At 37.6% G+C, this 20,918-nt stretch overlaps 1 protein-coding gene across 3 annotated transcripts in view; it reads right to left on the minus strand.

Annotated features, from left to right (window-relative positions):
* Positions 1-572: 572 nt before the first annotated feature.
* RETREG1 (reticulophagy regulator 1) overlaps positions 573-20,918 on the minus strand; it is a 141,184-nt gene continuing 120,838 nt past the window's right edge. For all 3 annotated transcript variants that reach the window (XM_004422688.3, XM_087443155.1, XM_087443156.1), the window contains 6 exons: positions 12,381-12,507; positions 10,134-10,218; positions 8,086-8,223; positions 7,248-7,312; positions 6,879-7,005; positions 573-4,543 (listed from right to left, as the gene is read on the minus strand). In XM_004422688.3, coding sequence (XP_004422745.1) covers positions 4,050-4,543; positions 6,879-7,005; positions 7,248-7,312; positions 8,086-8,223; positions 10,134-10,218; positions 12,381-12,507 — 1,036 coding nt within the window. In that variant the 3' untranslated portion in view covers positions 573-4,049. The remainder of the gene's footprint in view (positions 4,544-6,878; positions 7,006-7,247; positions 7,313-8,085; positions 8,224-10,133; positions 10,219-12,380; positions 12,508-20,918) is intronic.

The following is a 20,918-nucleotide window of genomic DNA, read 5'->3' on the forward strand; positions in this document are numbered from 1 at the left end:
TTCTGATTTTTTTCCAACTATTTAAAAATGTAAAGAATCATTCTTAGCTGGTATTCCATACAAAAACAGGTGGGAGGTCAGATTTGGCCCACGGGCCATAGCTTGCCACCCCCAGTCTTAGACATGTAATCCTCACAACATACTATAAGGTAGGTGCTGTGTCTTAATTTTATAGATGAAGGAAACAGGTACAGAGATGTTAGGTGACTTACTCAGAGTTCCACCGCCAGTAAGTGTTAGAACCATTAAAAATGACTAGTGTAGGGGCCGGCCCTGTGGCTTAGTGGTTGAGTGCGCGCACTCCGCTACTGGCGGCCCGGGGTTCGGATCCCGGCCACGCACCGACGCACCCCTTGTCTGGCCATGCTGAGGCAGCATCCCACATACAGCAACTAGAAGGATGTGCAACTATGACGTACAACTATCTACTGGGGCTTTGGGGAGAAAAAGGGAAAAAAAAAGGAGGAGGATTGGCAATAGATGTTAGCTCAGGGCTGGTCTTCCTCAGCAAAAAGAGGAAGGATGTTAGCTCAGGGCTGATCTTCCTCACCAAAAAAAAAAAAAAAAAAGACTAGTGTAGAACCTCACACACAGTCCAGAGTCAACTGAAATAGACATTTTTGCAACACTTTTCACCCTTTTATTGCACAGCATTTGTTGAATTATGAGGCCAATATAGTGCAAGGCCCATTGAAAAAAACCTTAGAGTTTTCTTGTGGATTGACTTTGTTTTAATGTTTAAAAAGATGGCTTAGTTGAAACAGGCAGGAAAAAAATCACTATCTTGGTTTTATACAGCTTTTTTCCCATGAAAGTGCTTCACTTTTTTTTTTTTCATTCATTCTCAAAACATCCCTGTATGACAGGATAAGAAGTAGCTTCTTAATTTTATGTTTGGGGAAACTGAGGTGGTGGTTTCGGGATGTTATGTGCCTTTGACATTGTCTTAGGGCCAAGATATTAACAACAGAACCAGAACTCATATTTCCAACACTCCATCCTAACTTAAATGCTGCAGTGGAAATGGAGGAATAATACACAAAAATGTGGTTCTGAAACTTTCTAATTTCATCATGATACAAATGACCTATGACAACAGTAGTTTAGTAAGGGTTTTCAGAATAATTTCCTATCCTGTAACTGAGCTGGAGCCTGTGTAAAGAACTAACCTAAATTATAAACAGAAAGGAAAATGTTTAAATCACTGTTTTCTTTAGTGTATATTTGCTTCTTGCCTAAAATCAGTAGTGTGCTGGCATTGGCCATTTTTTAAAAAGGAAGAAATTTGCATTTATTTCAAATATAAGAGTGAGATGTAAATATGTTGAGGAAGTTCGCCAGTTGCAAAACTTTATAAAAGTTTCTTTTCTTAGTTATTCAACTAAACTGGGGCAGTTTTTTAAAAATAACTTTTTAAGATTTTTAGGATAAGAAAAAAGAAAAGATGTTTCAGAATGAGAATATAAACACTGCTTTAAGCCTGGATTGACCTTCCACAGCAACTTGGAACTTCTTGAGCCCTGCTTTATTGTTTCAGATCAAAATGCATGATCAATGTATGCTATTCCCACTGTATGGTTTTGGTCAGCATTTTCTACAGGAAGTGAGCAAAACATTTTTCTACAGCTCCTCTGTAATTTAAAAAAATCCATGCGTAACATTTTAAGTTAACTGCATAAATTCTCATGATAAGAGATATGTAGTCTCCTACTGTACAAGATCAATCACAGGGTTTATTATTACTATATCCTAAAAGCAGAAACAGGACTATATATTATGCCCTCCCCCACCAAAAAAAACCACCACACATACACACACACATACACACACACACACAAAACCCTCAACATCCCTATGTATGTTTGAATTAAGAGTACCATTATCTCATTGTGTAAATTTGTCATCACATGTATTCTTGAACAAATAATATTGAAGTGCATATATGGTGATAATGCTACTGTCCACAGCGAGCTGATATGTCTCCGCTAGAGTGCTGGTAACTCATTTTTCTACCCTACCAACCTCCCCACCTCCAAACCCATTTTAATTGATAGTTTGTAACATTTGATTCCAGCTCTATTGTTCATACCATCAACACTTGGGTTTAGATTCTTGTAAGGTTTTCCAGTGACTTGTAACACATTCTTTAATTATTCAATTATTTAACTTCTTGTTTTCCCCTCAATGAAGAAATTGAAATAACTTTTGAACTTTCTGACTTCATGGCCAAGAATATTTTTTAAATGAAGAAACATACACATAAAAAGAAAGAATCCTGGTAACAACTCTTTTATAAATATGTGACTGTATTTTTCTTCATGTCCAGAAACTCTTATTGAATAGATTCAGGTATATTCCTTCCAAACCCACAAAGTTCATAGATCTAACACCAGGTTTTCTTTTGTACCAAAATGGGCAAGATAATGAAGGCACAGGCTCACTTTGTATTCATAAAGGACATCAAACACAGTCAAGAGGCACTAATGACATACAGGCATAGTCAATCACGAAAAGCAAGTGTTCAAAGTCTTCAATAACTTCTCTCCCTTTAACATTTGGCAAAATTCAGTCTAGATATTTTAATACCTCAGAAAGAAAAAATAAATAAGAGATGCTACATGAAAATGTCAGATTACCTATAGTTAGTCTTTAGACATATAAGGAAAGGGATAAAATAAATGGAGGGGACCACAGATTTCCTATATTCTTGGATTATCCTTCCTTTCTGAGGGTCTCAGATGTCTGTATGCATCTGTAGAAATGCCAGCTGTACCTGAAGATTGAAGAGATTGTTGGTAGTTGCTGACATGGTCCCTCAACACTATTAAAAGTTTATATCAAAAACAAAATTAGCTTGATTTCTCCTCTTTAGTCCTTTGTTAAAAACTTAAGTCAAATTTGGTTATTTTAAGGTGATCTAAAAAGTTTAAAATAAAGGAAAAATATATTCTAGCTTCCCAATAAGAAACAGATTACATATTTAGACTTCAATGGCAAATAAATACACTTTAAAGCCAAGCAAGTTTCTCTCCCGTAGGAGAGTCTATACAGACTATGGAAACAGGTACTGTTTCTCTACTGCTGATGACCACATCACTCGTATACATACCAGGAACTAGTTTCACAATTTTAAGAGAGTTTTTACATGACATAATATGAAAGATGAGGGTTTAGCCTAGGTCTGAGCAGGCAGAAGAGATCTGCACTCAAAATATCCCTATTACAAATATATGACAGTTGAACAACATAACACAGCCCAATCTCTGTTTACATCAAAATCACCACCTACGTGATATATAATTACTTGCTTTCTATGAGTCAATACCACCCATTGCAAGACTAAAGCTGGCAGTCAATGGAGCATGCCATTTACAAGGAAGCCTACGTCTATAACTGCAGAAATAACATGGAAATGTATCAGCCTATCCAAAGTAGTTAAACATATTTCTAAAATTTTTCCTAGGAAATTAATTTTGATAGTATTTCCCAAGTCCTTCAACTAAAGATACCTCGATAGTTTGTCTTTTTACATCAAAATCTACCAAAAATTTTGAACTATTTCCAAGTATTAGGAACAAAGGAGCTGATACAGCATGTATTCACAATTCATTGTTAATATTTCAGTGAGTTACAATAAACTGTTTTTGCATGCTTGAAAAATTAACTGTAAAGAAAAAATAAGGAATACTTACAGGAGGATCTCAATAATTTGGTGGTTTTTTTCGCTTTAAAAACAACCCCTAATATTCATCTCTGACAACACAGTGTGTGTGTGTGTGTGTGTGTGTGTGTGTGTGTGTGTATATATAAAGTTCATTTCCATGCTTATTACATAAAAATAACTATCAGAAATATCAATCGATCAGTGTCAGCTGATATATATCCAATTAATTCACTGCAGAAGGGAAAATAAGACCAAAAAAATCTAAAGTAATCAGTAAAGCTCACAGTTCAAAAAAATTTTTTTCATTTTCTTTCTTTTTTTTTTTTTTTGGCTTGTTTGAAATTTTTTGGTAGTTTGTGCTCTGTTATACAAGCTGGTTCCCAGGCTAATGGCCTCCGAGGAGATTGGAAAGGAAGCCTGAAGACTTCTTATTTTGCTGTGCTTCCGCTTCCTGGTCTTGTGAGAGTCCCAATTCACTCTCAATTTGATCGAGCTCTGACTGGTCAAGGAGTTCAAAGTCATCACCTTCTTCAGTGTCTGTGTCCTCTCCTGGGCTGGGGGCAGCCTGGGCAAGTGCTTGCTGCATGCCCCCTATCTGGTCTTTGATAGCAGCAGTCACGGCGGCTGTGATGACGTCTCCAGCCAGGTTGCTCATCAAGTGAAAGGTTTGGTCACTGCTCAGAGGAAGGGCGAGCCCAGCTGCTGCCTGCCTCTCTTTGCTCGGTCTGAGACCGCTGTCCAACTGTTCCTTTTTTCTCTTGAGCTCAGCGGGCAAGCCAAGGCTTAATTCGTCTTCATCATTTGTTCCCGTGCCATTTTCTAGAGATGGAAAATCTGAAAGGTCTCGAGAGAAAACTTCCTCACTAGGTCGGTCAAGATCTGTGAAATGTGTAACAGAAGTTCATGCGTAAGCACCATAATAAATTTGAAATTAAAGAGTTGTCTAAAAGATATCTGATTTTAATCTGAACCCTCTGGGCAACCCTGGCCTTCATCTAGCCTCTTGTTTCAGCTTAAATCAATTTAACCACATACTGGACCCCTCCCAAATCCGGGACACTCTCTCTCCACAGGTACACAAACACTACAAGCGCTCCCACTATGTCTTTAGCTTTCTTCTTAGGCACAAAACAGTGTATATAATGACAATATTCAACCTGTCTAATGTTAGCTTGAAGCTTTGACTAATGTTTAAATGTTTACCATAAACAAAAATTTTATCCTGCCCCTGGGGAGGGAATTAGCTTAAGCCAATGTGGATATGTATGATCACAAAATAAAAAACATTTCAATTGGAGGTTTTCATGGATTCTGGTATAGCAGATGGTGAATATTACCCAGCCTCAGCATTTTCATCCATGGAGATCTATTAGAGTCTCTGTAACCTGTGTTTGTTTAAAGCAATGAGTTAAAAGAAGCTACTCCTCCTATTCCATATTCAGTCTAAGAGTTGATGGAAATATTTGGCTTTCCACAAATACAGCTGAAACTGGCCATACCATTTTAACCAAATTCACGTCCTGAATATACCCTATAGGAACACTTTAAAATTTGGGACATTTAAAAGCAATGTCAGGTTAGCAGGCAGACAGTGGTTTTATTGTTTTTCAATTTTCATAGAAAATCTTTCAGTATACCAGTTAACTTTTCACAACAGTGATCTGAAATCTTCAATGTAATTAATGAAAAGCCTCATATGTGGGTTCGATGATTATTGTTGCCCCCTTTGTTGTGTAAATCTGAAATGAGATGCTTAAGAGTCAAGTGTTTGTTATCCTGGTCTTGTAGATATTTAGAGCTTGAAGTGCTTGAGTGGACCTCAGTGATCCTCTTGTTCTAACGCACTTTAAAGATGTGGAGGGGCCGGCCCCGTGGCATATGGGTTAAGTGCGCGCGCTCTGCTGCTGGCTGCCCGGGTTCGGATCCCGGGCGCACACCAATGCACCCCTTGTCAGGCCATGCTGTGGCGGCATCCCACATAAAGTGGAGGAAGGTGGGCACAGATGTTAGCCCAGGGCCAGTCTTCCTCAGCAAAAAGAGGAGGATTAGCATGGATGTTAGCTCAGGGCTGATCTTCCTCACAAAAAAATAAATAAATAAATAAAAAGATGTGGAAATGGAGGTTCACAGAAATTATGTCACCTGTTCAAGGTCACACAATTAGCTAATGACAAAGGCAAGACTATGCTTGGGTCTCTCAATCTCCAAACCTGCCTTCTTTCAAACACTCCACAGCCTCCCTCCTTCCTCTAGAAAAAAAGAAGGTGTGGTCTTGCTTGTAAAAATACATATACAACAATTTATTCATAATCCTCCATTATAATCTGCTCATATTTTCAGTATATGGCTAAAATGACTTGAAATAATCTGATGAGACTAGCAAAAGTTAAGTTACTGCACTAGAGTTGTCTCTCAATGTATTTAACCTAATTATAAAAAACAAGGAAGCTCTTTTTTTAAAGTAACGTTGAAGAAAAACATTAGAAACTGTGGAGTCAGCTTTGGATTCAGGGAACCTGCGCCCCCATGCCTGAGTCCCTTTTAAAGAAGATCAGCCCCAGATATGTGAGATTAGCTTCTCTCATCCCTCCTCCCATTATTGCCATAAACAATGCCACCAGACATTTCAGAAGGTAATTTTTTTGACAGTCAATTATTTACTTGTTTTCAAAATAAAGGCAGCTTTAGACATTGACTGGTTTAGATTTTTCTCTCATACCTTAAAAAAAAAAAATAGCTTTTGAGATATAATTCATATATGATAAAATCTACCCTTTTAAAGCACACAATTCAATGGTTTTTAATATATTCACAAAGCTGTATAACCATCACCACTATCTAATTCTAGAACATGTTCATCACTCCAAAAAGAAACTTATACTAACTACCAATCACTCACCATTCCCTCTTCCCCCAACCCCCAGCAGCCACTATTCTACTTTCTATCTATACAGATTTGCCTACTTTGGACATTTCATATAAATGGAGTTATACACTATGTGGACTTGTGGGTCTGGCTTCTTTCACTTAGCTGAATGTCTTCAAGGTTCACCCATGTTGTAGCAAGTATCAGAACTCCATTTTTACAGCCAAGTGATATTCCATTGTATAGATATACCCTATTGTATTTATCCATTCAGCAGTTGACAGAGTTAAGTACTTTTGCACGCACTCATAATAATAAAAATACAGGTATCTAGAAACGTGAGCATACCGTCAGAAGTGTCTGTCTGTGGAGTGTATCCTTCTGAAAGGTTGAAGGTCCCGTTGTCAGTCCAGGAGACCTCGGACACGTCTGTGTCAGACACAGACAACTCTTTGGCAGCAACCGTGAGGCTAATCTGTGTTAATATAAACACCGGCGCCACAGTTTTAACTTCTGTGGGAAATCTTTTGAAAACTCCATACTAACACCAAAAACGTCAGAATAATAAAAAACAGATAGTATTTTCCTTTGGAAATTGTTCAATCATCTTAGAGAAATAGGAGTCATCGTCTTAGGAAAATCATTGAGCTTTAGTGCATGTAAATAAATTCACACTTAAACCACACAGGAGCAAATTGAAAACTAAACCAAAAATACCTTAGGACAAAGAGCGGAAAAGTCTAATTCACTGTCATCTTTGTGACTTTTTTCTTTATCTGCTTCTGTTGAGAAAAAATGTGAAGCTTTCAGTTTCCTGGCCCGATTAGACACAGTGAATTTTATCCATTATATATCCTTATCCCCATTCCTTATATTCTCCAATGCCTCCATATAATTAAATGTTTGCACACAGCAAGCTTCATATATTTGCAAATGTTTGGTTTCTAAGGGAAATGGTCCATATCAGTGGTTCTCATAGTGAGGCCCCAGCAAGCATCAGCATCGCTAATGGGAACTTTTTAGAAATGCAAATCATTGGGTCCTACCCTAGACCTACAGAAACTCTGGGGTAGGGCCCAGAAATCCATGCTTTAGAAAGTCCTCCACGCAATTCTGATGCTTGCTATAGTTTGAGAATCTATAAGATCATAGGCCAAGTTAAAAAGTGAAAAATGATCACATTGGTTTTTCCTCTGTTTTCTTTTTCTTCCCCATTCTTTCGATCCCCTCTCATATGGCTCCCACACTTGTAGTCCTACCTGTGTCATTTTTTATTTGCAATAGTCCACCCCAAAATAAAATAATTTAAACAAAGTAAATAATGTATAACAAATATAAAATTGTTGAATCCTTTTCTCCTTCCCCTGACAATTTGGATTAAAAAGTCAATTTATTGTATGTTTGAGAAAAGAATAAAAGCCTAAATAGGAAAAGGCTATGTTACTATGTGGTAAAAGGCTAAAATACCCTGAAACGTATGAAAGGTGATTTCATAATAAATAGCCCACTGATGTCTTATCTCACACACAGAATCTAAAATTCAAACTTTACCTACCAGATCTCTCACGTTTCTTCTGGCTGATATATTCTCCAATTCCAAAATCTAGTTTCAGCAGAACTGACTTGATTTTGCTGTATATTTTTTGTCCAATATCATTACACTTAAATAGTGGACACAAAAATGCACACAGTACTGAAACATAAGAAGGAAGGGTGTGTAGGTAAAATGAAAAGGCTACATCTTAGTATTTCACAAAAATATTTCAGTTCCCTTACTGACAAACAGTTTTTTTCTTAGGGAAATGCTTCTGTGAAATAAGCTCATAATTTCTATTCTTCCCCCTGTTATGAAAACATTTCTCCTACACACACAACCCCCATGCTTATAGTTATTATTTTCAAAGACGTGCAATTAGATCAACTCCCTCCTTTTAATCCTTTTACCCTCAAAATGTATATACAAAGATTACATGCTTTCCAGACAACAGTCCTGGATTAAAATCTCACCTCTACTTATTTCTTAAATGCCATTTCACCATAGGAAAGTTATTATCTATTAGCCTCTCAACAGTAATATTGGGATAACAACATTATCTCTCGAAGTTGATGTGAAAAATAAATGAGATGAATGCAACCCATCTGAATAATGCCTTGACCATATTAGACTCTCCTTCCCTGCCTCTCTTCTCCTTTACCTTCTAAACAAGGCAGATCAAGAGGCTGATATTCTATGTGAGTTCTATTTGGGAGAATGGATGAGCTCAGACCATTTGCCATTTGTGTTATGTATTAGGAATACAAAAAGAAATGAAGATTGCCACAATGAAAGTACTCTCTAATGTTTATTTCTTTGTTTTTGTTAGGAAATGTGCCCATTCACCTTTTAAATAGGAGTTGCAAACTCAAATATGTCTAAGCCAAGGAAGTATATATAACTTTTAAAAACTGATATAAGAAAAATAGGGAAATGAGAGGGTTAGTTAAGTGGAGAGTGCCCACCCCATCTATAGGTGGCAGCACTAGATCTTCATAGTTTTCAGTAGAAGCAGGAAATCTGCACTTTTTTTTTTTACAGCGTTTTTGAGTTTTAGTTGACATACCATAAACTGCACATATTTAAAGTGTACAATTTGATAAGTTTTCACATATGCATACAACTAAGAAAACATCACCACAATCAAGATAGTGAACATATACCACCTCTAAAAGTTTCCTCATGTTTCTATTAATCCTTCCCTCCTGCCTTTCCCTGATCCCACCTGATCCCCATTGATCTGTTTTGTCACTAAAGATAAGTTTGAATTATATATAAATGGAATCATACAGTATGTCCTCTTTTTTATCTAGCTTCTCCCACTCAACCTAATTATTTTGAGATTTATCCAGATTGTTGCATGTATTAAATTTTTAGTGCTGAGTAGTAATCTATTGTATGGATATACCACAGTTTGTTTATCCATACATCTGTTGATGGACATAAGGATTGTGTTCCATTTTTGGCTACTACAAATAAAGCTGCTATGAACATTCATTTACAAGTCTTTGTGTAGACATATGTTTTTATTTCTCTAGCTATGGAATGGCTGGGTCATATAGTAGTTTTTAAGAAACTGCCGAACTGTTATCCAAACTGGTTATACCATTCTACCTACCCACCAACAGTATGTGAGAATTCCAGTTGCTCCATACCCTTGCTAATACTTAATATAGTCAGCATTTTTAATTTTAACCATTCTGGTGAGGGTATAATGGTATCTCACTGGTTTTAATTATTTTTTGAGCCACAGAGCATGCACAAGGAGAAAGGTATTAGTGTGTTTGTGGAGGGTGGGGCGTATAGCTTATTTATAGTTTTATTGACATAATTTAAAATAAAATTAATCACTCATAACCCTGCCTTTTGGCAGCTCTTCTTCCAATTTTAAAATATAAACATGTCTCTAGGAAAAGGAAAAACTTTGTACAGCAGGAAATTAAAGAATAATTAACCTGCTTCATAATTAAGAACTCATTTCTCTCTTCCAAAATATGGAAGGTCTTGTTGGCCATTAAATGATTACCATATGCATCACATCAATTAGCCAAATGTTCTACTATACTTACACAGTAGATAGCTGAGTATAACCCCAGGAATGTAACTTCCTAAGACTGTAAAAAATGTGCACACACTGCAGACCAGGAGACAAAACTAGAAATAACAAATAACATGTGACAGTTATGCTTACCACCAAGACACTTTAGAGCACAGGAGACACAATTATTTATCCATATGCAATCTATCACATTATGGCAAATGTTTTTCAAACAGAGTTCTTTTACACTTGGATCTGACTAATGATGCTGTGTTCAACCAGCCTTAGTCCACTTAAACACTTAGTAACAATCATTTTTGGTTCCAGAAGTTAATTTCTGGCACAGAGAACAACATCTCCCATTAATCATGCCTGTGGCTATATTACTGCCAGATGCAAAAGAACTAAATAGTAATATGTCCCCAGGGACTTCTTTTACTCAGAATCACTCACTGAAAATAATGCATCCCGGTAACTAAATCCACAAGTTCAAACTACTTCTAGAAGCCCATCAAAATTCATAAACACAGCAAACGTGTTATAGAAATTAGGGGCATTTAAATAAATATAATGGTAATTTGCAGAGCTGATAAGCTGCTGGGATAAATCTACTGGTCATTACTATCCTCCTAACTATAACCATCCCTCAAATTGACCCCACTTCTAGGTCACCTAGAAACCAACTGTGAATGAAATGAAATTCCTACAGTAAAATGTGATTATTTTCCTTCCCTCTGCCAGTTATGACCAAAAACAGCTTGGTTGTTTTAAGAAATTTAAATATCAAGACAGATAAATTCTCCCATAAAGTCTTCACTTGTTTTCCACACTCTAGGCTTAAAAATAAATCACCTTACTGCTCTTGCTTTATCTTTAAATTATAGTATTAAATTAAACTCATAAGCAAAGAAAATTCATTAGGGGAATTTCAGAAAGACACACAAGGAAAGGATACATAATTCTGATCAATAAATTAAGAGAAACAGCAAAGGGGTCTAAAATTCAGATTAACTTTGATTTTTCATTCTTTGGCACAGGGTTAATAGTCAAAGGGAGAAGAGACGAACTTGTGGACCAAAATGAAGAGCTATTTCTGAAACACCAGGGGCCCTTGAAGAATATGGAATTCTGGCAGTAAAATGGAAGAGGAAAGACCATAAAAGTTGAAAGAATAAATAAGTCTATGAAAGCATTACTATATCCAGAATTCAGTTTTGCAAAGGGATTTCATATTATCCACTACATTTGTAGCATCATCACCTTAAACTAATTGACTTGGGGCACATTAATGCAATCCAATGCAGAAGTTTTAGTTTCGGAATCTTCTAAAAATGTGTTTAATCATTTCAGTAAAATAGGCATCAAAAATGCAGCCTCCCCTCCCCACCATACAGATATCTATTCTAAAAATTGTCTTCAGTGATTAAAAAAACCCATCCATATACAATGTTGCCACTTTAATATGTGTCCAAGCATAGTTCCATTATTTAATACTACCGAAGTAAAGAGATTGCCTGTACATAGTACAATGGGAGGGATTTTTAAATGCTGACATTCCTAGGCTCTTCCTTCCAACTACAGAAACTTGAACATAACATTGGAAGGAAAAGTGTCTGCTGATGGCTCTCACCTCCTCACCCATGCTATAAAGATCGCAGCTGAAGCTGCCTCTACACATAAAAATACTACCAGTGTGTGCACTTCTCCATGTAATCCCTTTCAAACCACTTATGACTCTTCTTCTCACTGGTTTTCATCTTAATTGGAAAAATAGTCATTCCATTTATATAATCACTATAAATGCTTTTGCCAAAAGTTTTTTTTCTTAAATAAATAATGTAAGAATCTCCACTTTTTAGATTGAAAGTGAGACTCAATTATTTCCAAAAGCACCCTCAAAGGACTATGTGTTCATCTCCATTTGACTTCAGTACCAGCCTAAATACCATAAACTGGAATTCTTAATAAGACATTTTTTTTCTCCTTGGTCTAGCTGATAAGACCAATCACCATTCATTTTAGTTAATGAGCTAGATAAATATGTATAAAATAGAAAACCAATCCAATCTCAAAATATGAGGTTGAGGATTTTATAGTGTTAACACACTAACATTTCTGAACCTTGCTGATATTCAGCTTTTATGCATGTGTTATTAATATATTATATTCTGAATTGGAGAACACTTACAAGCTGATAAAATAAGTTAATTCATTTGTTTCCAAGTTTATTGCACATTTTAAAGCACATACAGTAATTTTCCTGTACTGGAAAACTTGCCTTGCCAGGGCTCTGCTGTTTAAAAAGAGACATTTCTTGAAGAAATATGCTGAAATTCATCCATGACTCTGCAAAACAGTGGCTGAGCCTGGGTCTTTCATCTGGTTTGGAATTGACAACTTCCCAGCTAAAGAGAGAAAAAGAAAACAAAAATTTTTAACTGAACTTTGGATGAGTCATTCAACATTCATTGCTTTAGCAAATATTATTTGAGCACCTACTGTTGACCACACTCTCTGGAAAAGCCTTATGAATTCAGACGGGAACAAGCCAGATACCCACCTAATGAAGCTCTCATGCTAAGAAAAGCGATATGAGTCAAACAACTAGCTACACAATTACTCAGTTACAACGAGGGACAAGCAAGGAAGAAGTATAGAGTGGGGGCTTTGGGACATCTTCTCTGAAGAAGTCACTTTAAGCTAAAATCTGGATTAGCAAGTGTTTACCAAAAGGGCTCAGAGAGTTCCAGAAAGAACAATGTACAATGTAAGCAGAGGTCCAGGAGGAAGAAGGAGCTAGAAGCACTACTCTATTGACCTCTAGTGTGGCTCTACCAAAGTGAACCAGAAGAATAACACTGCACGAAGCTGAGAAGGTAGGAAGGGATCTAGACCGTACAGGGCCTTGTAGGACTTGTTAAAAACGTTTTGAACCTTAAGGTTAGGGAAGCCACAGTACTTTGAAAGAAACCTTGGCATTAATCTTATAATCATTATCATCAACACCAACAATGCATTTTCAACATATACTATGATGGGTCAACTTGACAGAAAATTGCTAAACTCAACAGGATCTCACAGTATCTCGTATTTTTCTATAGCATCTTTTCCTAACCATCATCACAGAATGTGGTGAATGAGATGCAGGGGCCAGGCAATGTGCTGTGTGCTCTCGCCCTCATTTTTCCACAGGAAGCTCAGTGAGCTAAAAAGTAGTAACAATTGCTCCAGGAAGAAGACACATGCAAATACAGGGCCTTCCCTAAAATTACAATGATATCAAGTTCAAATCCCACTCTGGCAGTCCTAACTCAGCACAAAAATATACCAGTTCAGACAGGCTCTGTTACGGGCCCCCAAATTCATTCATTTCATAGTTAATTTTTAGTGCCACCACTGCCATAGAGCTAAGGATACGGCAATAAATTAATGCTTCTAGTAGAAGACAAGGATTATTAGTGACCTATCATCTGAGCTATGACTGGAAGGGTGTCAAGGTGAGACTGATTTCTGGATTCAAGTTCAGTAGCCCGAAGACAAATCAAAACTACCTTGGCCCTTAGATGGTCAACTACACAGAAATTGCGTATATATAGATTCCGTTATTTTTTTTAACATATTTTGAATACTAAGACAATTTGTAAATAATTAAAATTCCCTTTCTTAATATAAATTTTAATTCAAGTCTAAATGAGTGCAATAGCCTTAAAAAAGAAAAAAAACAAGTATTTCATTTTCCTTTTTCTTTGTTCTGTCAGCCTCAACTAATGCTCTTTCAGAGAGTCACTGAGCTACCAGTTGCCCAGGCTGATGCTATTCCTCTAGGTAGACATTTGCCAGATGATTTCCTACCTGTCATAAGAAGTGAACTTTTGGGGATGCTTAGCTGTCAGGGAGTGGTTTATGTATCCATCAACTCTACTCCTTCTCGAATCACTGAGCAAGCTTGCTTTCATTGGTGACCAAATCTAGTACTAGGTTTGCATACCTTATGAATGATTCCAGACCTATTAAAAGAAACACTAAGTGCACGGCTAGGAAGCCACTATCTGAAACAAAATCTTGCAAATATGTCTGCTTAATGGGAAAAGATTTTGTCCAGGAGAGTAAAAGCTGCAATGGTAAAGGAAATATAATATACTAAACTGTGGCTTCCCTTCTCAGAACAACACAGACTTGTTGCAAATTGGCAAGGATAAGCTAGGCCACTGCTCAGTTTAATGGAACCATAAAGATGACAGAAATATAGATTTTAATTTGTTATCTATGCATATTGAGTAGTATTTAAGGATTTGGTCAAACTGTTTGGCAAATATAAGTCTAACAAAAATCAGCGAAAAACTTAGAATGATTTATCATTTTTTAATGATTAAAGTGGAATGAATGAATATTTCATATTTTGAAACAAATTCAAAATATACTTTCATTAGGAGAATGAACAAATAGTGAGTTGTGTTTAAGCAATGAAAGATGAAACAACAGTGAAAACGAATAAACTCCAACTCCATGTCTGTGTACGAACCTCAGAATCATAATATTGAGAGAAAAAATCACAGAAGAATATATAGAGTATGATTTCATTTATATAAAGCTCAAAATCACCCTAAGTTAACAGATCATTTAAGCAAGAAAATGATAAAAAACAAGATTCAGGAGAGGGATTACCTAAGGTGGGGTAAGTAGGGAATGTGACAAGTCATGAGGGAGCTTCTTGGGTATTGGTCATGTTCTATTTCTTAACTCAGGTGATGGATACACGAGAAGTGACTTATTACTGTTCTTGAAGCCACACACACACACACACACATATACATGGCCTTTATTTAAAAATACGTTGATATTTAAATATATAATCATGCTTTTTATTTAATTAATAACATTCTTACATGAGAATATCTCACTTCACATCCTATAGTCAAAATACAAATGTTACTTCTAAGTTTTTGCCTCAGTTTATTTACTTGTGAAGTAAAAATATTTCTGCTGGCTAGAGTCATGAAAAATAATTTTTGTGTGTGTGTATATGTGAGAAAGGTTAGCCCTGAGCTAACATCCATTGCCAATCCTCCTCTTTTTGCTAAGGAAGACTGGCCCTGGGCTAACATCTGTGCCCATCTTCCTCCACTTTATATGGGATGCCGCCACAGCATGGCTTGACAAGTGGTGCGTCAGTCCATGCCTGGGATCTGAACCTGTGAACCCCAGGCTGCCAAAGCGGAGCGCTCGAACTTAACTGCTACGCCATTGGGCCAGCCCCTAATTTTTTGAGTATATGGTACTTTGTATAGATACTGGAACCTTGTTCTAATACCACCTTTAGGATACATGTCTCAGAAGTGACACCACATCTGCATACATATTTCACTACTCTAGTAGTAAATGCTCTAAAATTGGAAAGGAGCTCAGTCTAATACTAAATTACCTAAAATTACCTAAATTGTCTCCATAGAGATAATGTTATATAGCAAAGTCTTCATACAACTAAAGGTGCTTAATACATATTGCAGTGAAATGACTAAAACTTCTGTTTTGCATTTAAGGATCTTTTCATAGTGGACTTGAAGAAACCTCAGTATCCATCCATCCATTATCTTATTCGTTTATTCAAGAAAAAGCTATCAAGTGCCCCCTCTGTGTCTTACATTATACTTGGTGTGTTTAATATTATTTCAAACCAACAAAAACTGAATACCTATAGCACTGTTCCTCTCTGTATCTATAGATACTATGGTGGGAAGAAGGAACAAGAGAATATTCAACTTGTGATTTTTTCCATAGCCATAAGATGATACTCTTATTTATATAAATTTCTTCCCTTTGGAAAAAGCCTCATGTGACAGTATTTTGGGACGATAAATCCCATTGTTACTAATACTTATATTAACATAATAACCTTAAATAATTCTAGTTGATATTTGAATTATTGTTATAATCACAAACAAAAATGAGAAATTCATTGTGTAAAATGCAAAAATATTATCTAACCCAATGAGTTCTGGAAAGAGTAGCAAACATTTGAGATAAAAATAAATGTACAGATTGTGCTGAATAAAATTTAAGGGGAATATGTATGATTTAAAAAAAAATCTGAATTCAAGGGCAAAGAAGAGATGTCACTCTACATTTCTTTAAATGAAACACGGACCCAGAGGAGTCACTCTCGGGGAGTTTCATAACAGTTTTCAATTGTCCATTGATTAATTCTGAGTACCAATGGAACATACATTTCTATTGTCTCCCATTATATGTAATCTACCATTAACTTATGTCACCACAGTTCAATTTAGGTAATATAGTTACACAATGTATAATTGAATAATATATAATATTGTTACATAATTTAGAATGAGACAAAACATTTGATGTCAACTTTTCAAATTCCCTTATTTTATGGATAAAGAAAATGAAACCCAAGTTTTCTCAGCTAGTTGGGCCAGAGCCACGACCCGAGGCCAGGACTCCTGATTTCCAGTACAGTTCTTTTTCCTTTAAAACATGTACCCCCATCAAAGGATGAATAAATTCAATGACATCCTTTGAAGAGACTACATATCATGGTCTTTAGACCACTCTTTAGAACAAGAAGGAACATTTAAAGTTCCTCCTCACTCCTTTCTACAGTCAGGAGGAATGAGGTGTGACTGACCAATACCAACACGGCAGCATTTAGGACCCACGTTTTCCAGGAAAAAAGAGCACTTCGTGTGCAGAATCCAAACACTCAGATTCATGCTTGGTGGTTGGTTGACGTTTAATACAGATGATGTCTACACACACACACACACACACACACACACACTCTGAGTTGCTCCATAGTGAAACTCTAGGTTTTCCTAGAAAGCATTGTCTGGAAAACACATAATCAGAGAAAGGATCTCCTGTGAATACTGGATGGTGCTTGGGAAACAGATCTTTTACATGGTGTGTGGCGGTCTTCCCACCATCCTTGGCGCTGACCAACGTGCTACGTATGTAAGGCCCAACTAACATATAAGGAGGCTTAAAAACAGTTTGAAGCTTTACCAAGTTCTTACACAAAGAGAATAGGTCTTCTACGATTGAAGCTTATCCGAGAGTGAAAATTAGTTACGAATGGCTTCAGTATAATATTCCAGGGCTTATTTTTTTCCTCCTTAGTTTCTGAGAGAACATACATTTTCCAGTAAGGTTCTTTGGTTCATCCATCCTTCTTTCTTTCTTTCCTTCCTTCCTTCTTCCTTCCCTTCTGCACCACCTTGTTTCTTCCTTCCAGCTTTCTCTTTCACTCATCCCTTGCCTTCACCAAGGGATGAACCTGCTACACACTCCAGCCATGAGATAGGTAGCTCTGACTAATCACCCAGAGGAACTCAAGGGAGGTTTTGGAAGCATTTAACTGTTTCTCCAAATTGGTTTTTTCTGTTGTTATGTTAAGAGACGCAATCAGCAATCACCATGAACCAGACTGAGCCTCACTGCAAGAAGCAGTGCCCATGCAGATGAGCCGAGAGATGCCAATTGAGCCTGCGCAAGCAAATACCCACCTCTCCCTTTTGAATATTCATTCCCCACCCAAAATAAAAGGCATCTGCTTCCCTTTGTTCAGGGAGAACCAGGACTTTGGAAATGATTCCACGTGGTCTCCTATTGGCCGCAAATAAACCCCTACTTTGTGTGACAACTACTTCTCGTGGAGAGTCTAATTTTAACTTGCCAGGAGGCAAACCCACTTTGGTTGGGTAACATAAGGACCACTTAAGAATCCTTTCCTCACAACCATCATTCCCAAATTCCCATACTCTTGGTGAATCCAGTTCAAGTGGTTCCAAGTGAGTCACAACTCCCAGCCCCCTCATGGCTATGCCATCTTTCAAATGGGCTTTTGCCCAAGGATCTGCAGCTGTGCAGTGCTTTCAAAATAATGTTCCAAAACTAAGGCCCTGGCAGATTTCATGTAAGGAGTTACATTCTCCTTCTTAAGAAAAACTAAAAGGCAGATTTTTGACAAAGGACATTTTGCATGGTCAAGGTAAGCAATTCTTTACCAAAGAATGCCAAGCCAGGGCCAAGTACTTTTTCAGCAGCTGAGGAATTTATGGTTTCACCTGCCTATGAAACCTGAAGGTGCAGAGGAGGAAGAAATTTTCCTCTACTCTTCTAGGTTCTTCTGGCTGGTCTAAGAATTAAATTGACAGGAGGCAGATGAACAGGAGAAAATCAAACAAAGTTTAATAATATGTATACATGAGAAAAACCCAGGAAAACTGAGTAACTCGCCAAAATGGCCCAAGCCACCACCTTAAATACCATCTTTAGCCAAAGACAAAGGAGGATATTGGTTGGGGGTAGTGGTTTGAGACTTCAAAGGCGAGGAAGACAATTCACATGGAGATGGAAAACCAAATGTTTGGTAAACAAATATTTGCCATGCCCTGCAGAAACAATGGGACATGGAGAGGACTCTGATCTCTAGGCCCTGCCAGTCTCCCCCCACCACGCTTTGCCCCTATTCTTTGTGGATATCTCTGGTGATAGCTCTGTTCTTGTTATAGGCCATTTGTCTGAATTCTTTTAGGCAGTTAAGGGGGAGGTAACAAGAAAAACTTTCTGAGTCGGTTGTTTCTTAAAAATAATCATCCTAAAATAATCCTCATGTTAAAGAGCCTCAGTTGGGGGTGGCAAATTTTGTTCCCCTTCAAAGGGAATAAAAATTAGGAAGATGGCTCCTCAGCCAAGCAGCCTTGCTTTATCACAGAAGGGAGCTCTGGCTTCCCGATCGATTTTGAAGCCAACATCCCTTCTTTCTGCCTCCATATCCCTACAGAATACCATTAAGTATATATATTAGGTGGTCTGGGCAAAGTCATCCCTTTAGGCAGTTCCCAAGGCACTGTGTAAACAGCAGCTCTGTCTGAGCCTCACTCCAGAGACTGAGATGGAGCAGGCCTGGGATGAAGCTCAGAAACCTGCATTTTGAATAAGTGTCCTAGCTGACTCTCACCCTAAGAGTCACTGTGAGCAACACCCTGTGAGGAACTTGCATGGAAGTCCATGTCAAAAATAAAGACCAGAGGAGAATTTCCTTCAGGCAAGATGATGTATCAGGGATTCAATTTGCCCTTCCATCTGAAACAACCAAAAAAAGAAAAAAACAAAATATATGAAACAACGATTTTCAAGACCCTGGACATTATGCAAGGAAGGACGACGATCCCTGAGAGATGGCACATCCTGTGATCGTCCAGCTCAGTGCCTTGAGTTTTCAGGCCACGGAGAAGGGAGGGGCAACCCAGGTGGATCACAGCGACTGTCTGAGTTGAGGAGACAGAACTCAGGGTCCAAGGAGAAGACCAAAGAGGGTGAAGTTGGCAGGACAAAGTGTGGAAGAGTAGAGCCTGCAGAGAGAACCCTGGCCATCTGCGGGGGTCCCCCGAGTCTTCAGCTGAGGGGGCTACTGGTGCATGTGTGTGAGGAACCAGAGGCCAGGAAAAGCCATCAGAAAGCATGAGGAGAACAGAGTCCTGTGCACACACAGGGTCGGGAATGACGCCTGGTCCCCCAACTAGACTGGAAAACCTCAAAATTCACAGACATTGGCAAGAGAACTACTCAGAAGGGTCTTGCCTCAGTAGCAGAGAATAATTAGTCCTAGACTAAACGCTGCTCTGGTCCTCATAAGTCTTAAAAGCAAGCCCCAAAAGGATCAAACTGATTTTAAGTAACTTAACTGAGTCATTTGTAGGAATACAAAGTAGTGACTTTTGTTATGAACCAAATAACTCACATGGTCAAATTGAGATCTGAATGATTTTAATTTTACTTTCATACCTAGCTTATAAATTATTGTATACCTTTTTTTCTTTAAAAAATGTATTTATCAAAAAAAGTTTAAATTTTATATTAATAGTCAAGTTTGTCTCTGTACAGTTTAATGGCTACATAAAAGCAATTCGAATGCACTTGAGTTTCTGCATGCAGCGCACAGTATTCTCCATTAGGGGGTTCCGCAAGACTAAGAAATGTGACACTCTCATGCTCTTTAAAAACAGATTGTAATTCTGTCAGAGAGAACGTGCCAGCAGCCTGTTTCATCTCTTTCGCCCAGTGTCTGAGCACAAGAAAAAATAATGCTGAAACAAATGAATGTTGCCATAGAACAAATAACCTCTCTCAGTTATCATTTCCCTTCCATTCATTTCAATAAACAAGAGCTGAGTGCAGTTAACTGTCAGTCACCATTCCTGGCTCCAGGCACTTAGAGAGGACTAAGGCCCAGTCCCCGACCAGTAAGTGAAAGTTTACCTGGGACCCCAAAACGATTACACACACATTCACTATACATGAAACTCACCTGTATAAAATGACCTCTGATTGTATCTAGGGCTATCGGGGGAAAAAAAGAATTCAAAAACTAAGTTGGGGATTGGATATACAAGGAGAACTTGTTAAAGAAAAGATATTATCTTTGCATTATTGTACATTCTACAAGATAATAAATCTTTTTAGCATATACTAGTGAACTTATGTCAAAAAATATTTTTATAAGAAAGTTATTTTTCAAAAGCAAAAAATTAGGTTTTTTAATATATCAAAGCCCAAATCCTTTCACATCTTTCTTGAGCTTTAGATTTGAGGAGATGATTACCAATAAGAGACAGGCAACTGGGAGTCGATGGAGAAAGAGCGAGAAGGCACAAGGAGTGTGTGGGTGGGAGTCGAGAATATGATGAATCCTCATGGTCTGGACTGAGTGCTTCGGTCCCGTGAAGCCCAAGGTCCAAGGCAAAGCCATCCATGGACGTCCCCTTTGTGGAAGCCAATTTCCTTTTAGCCTTAA

Source organism: Ceratotherium simum, chromosome 18, assembly GCF_057802395.1.
Source record: "Ceratotherium simum simum isolate JZ-2026a chromosome 18, ASM5780239v1, whole genome shotgun sequence".
NCBI lineage: Eukaryota > Metazoa > Chordata > Mammalia > Perissodactyla > Rhinocerotidae > Ceratotherium > Ceratotherium simum.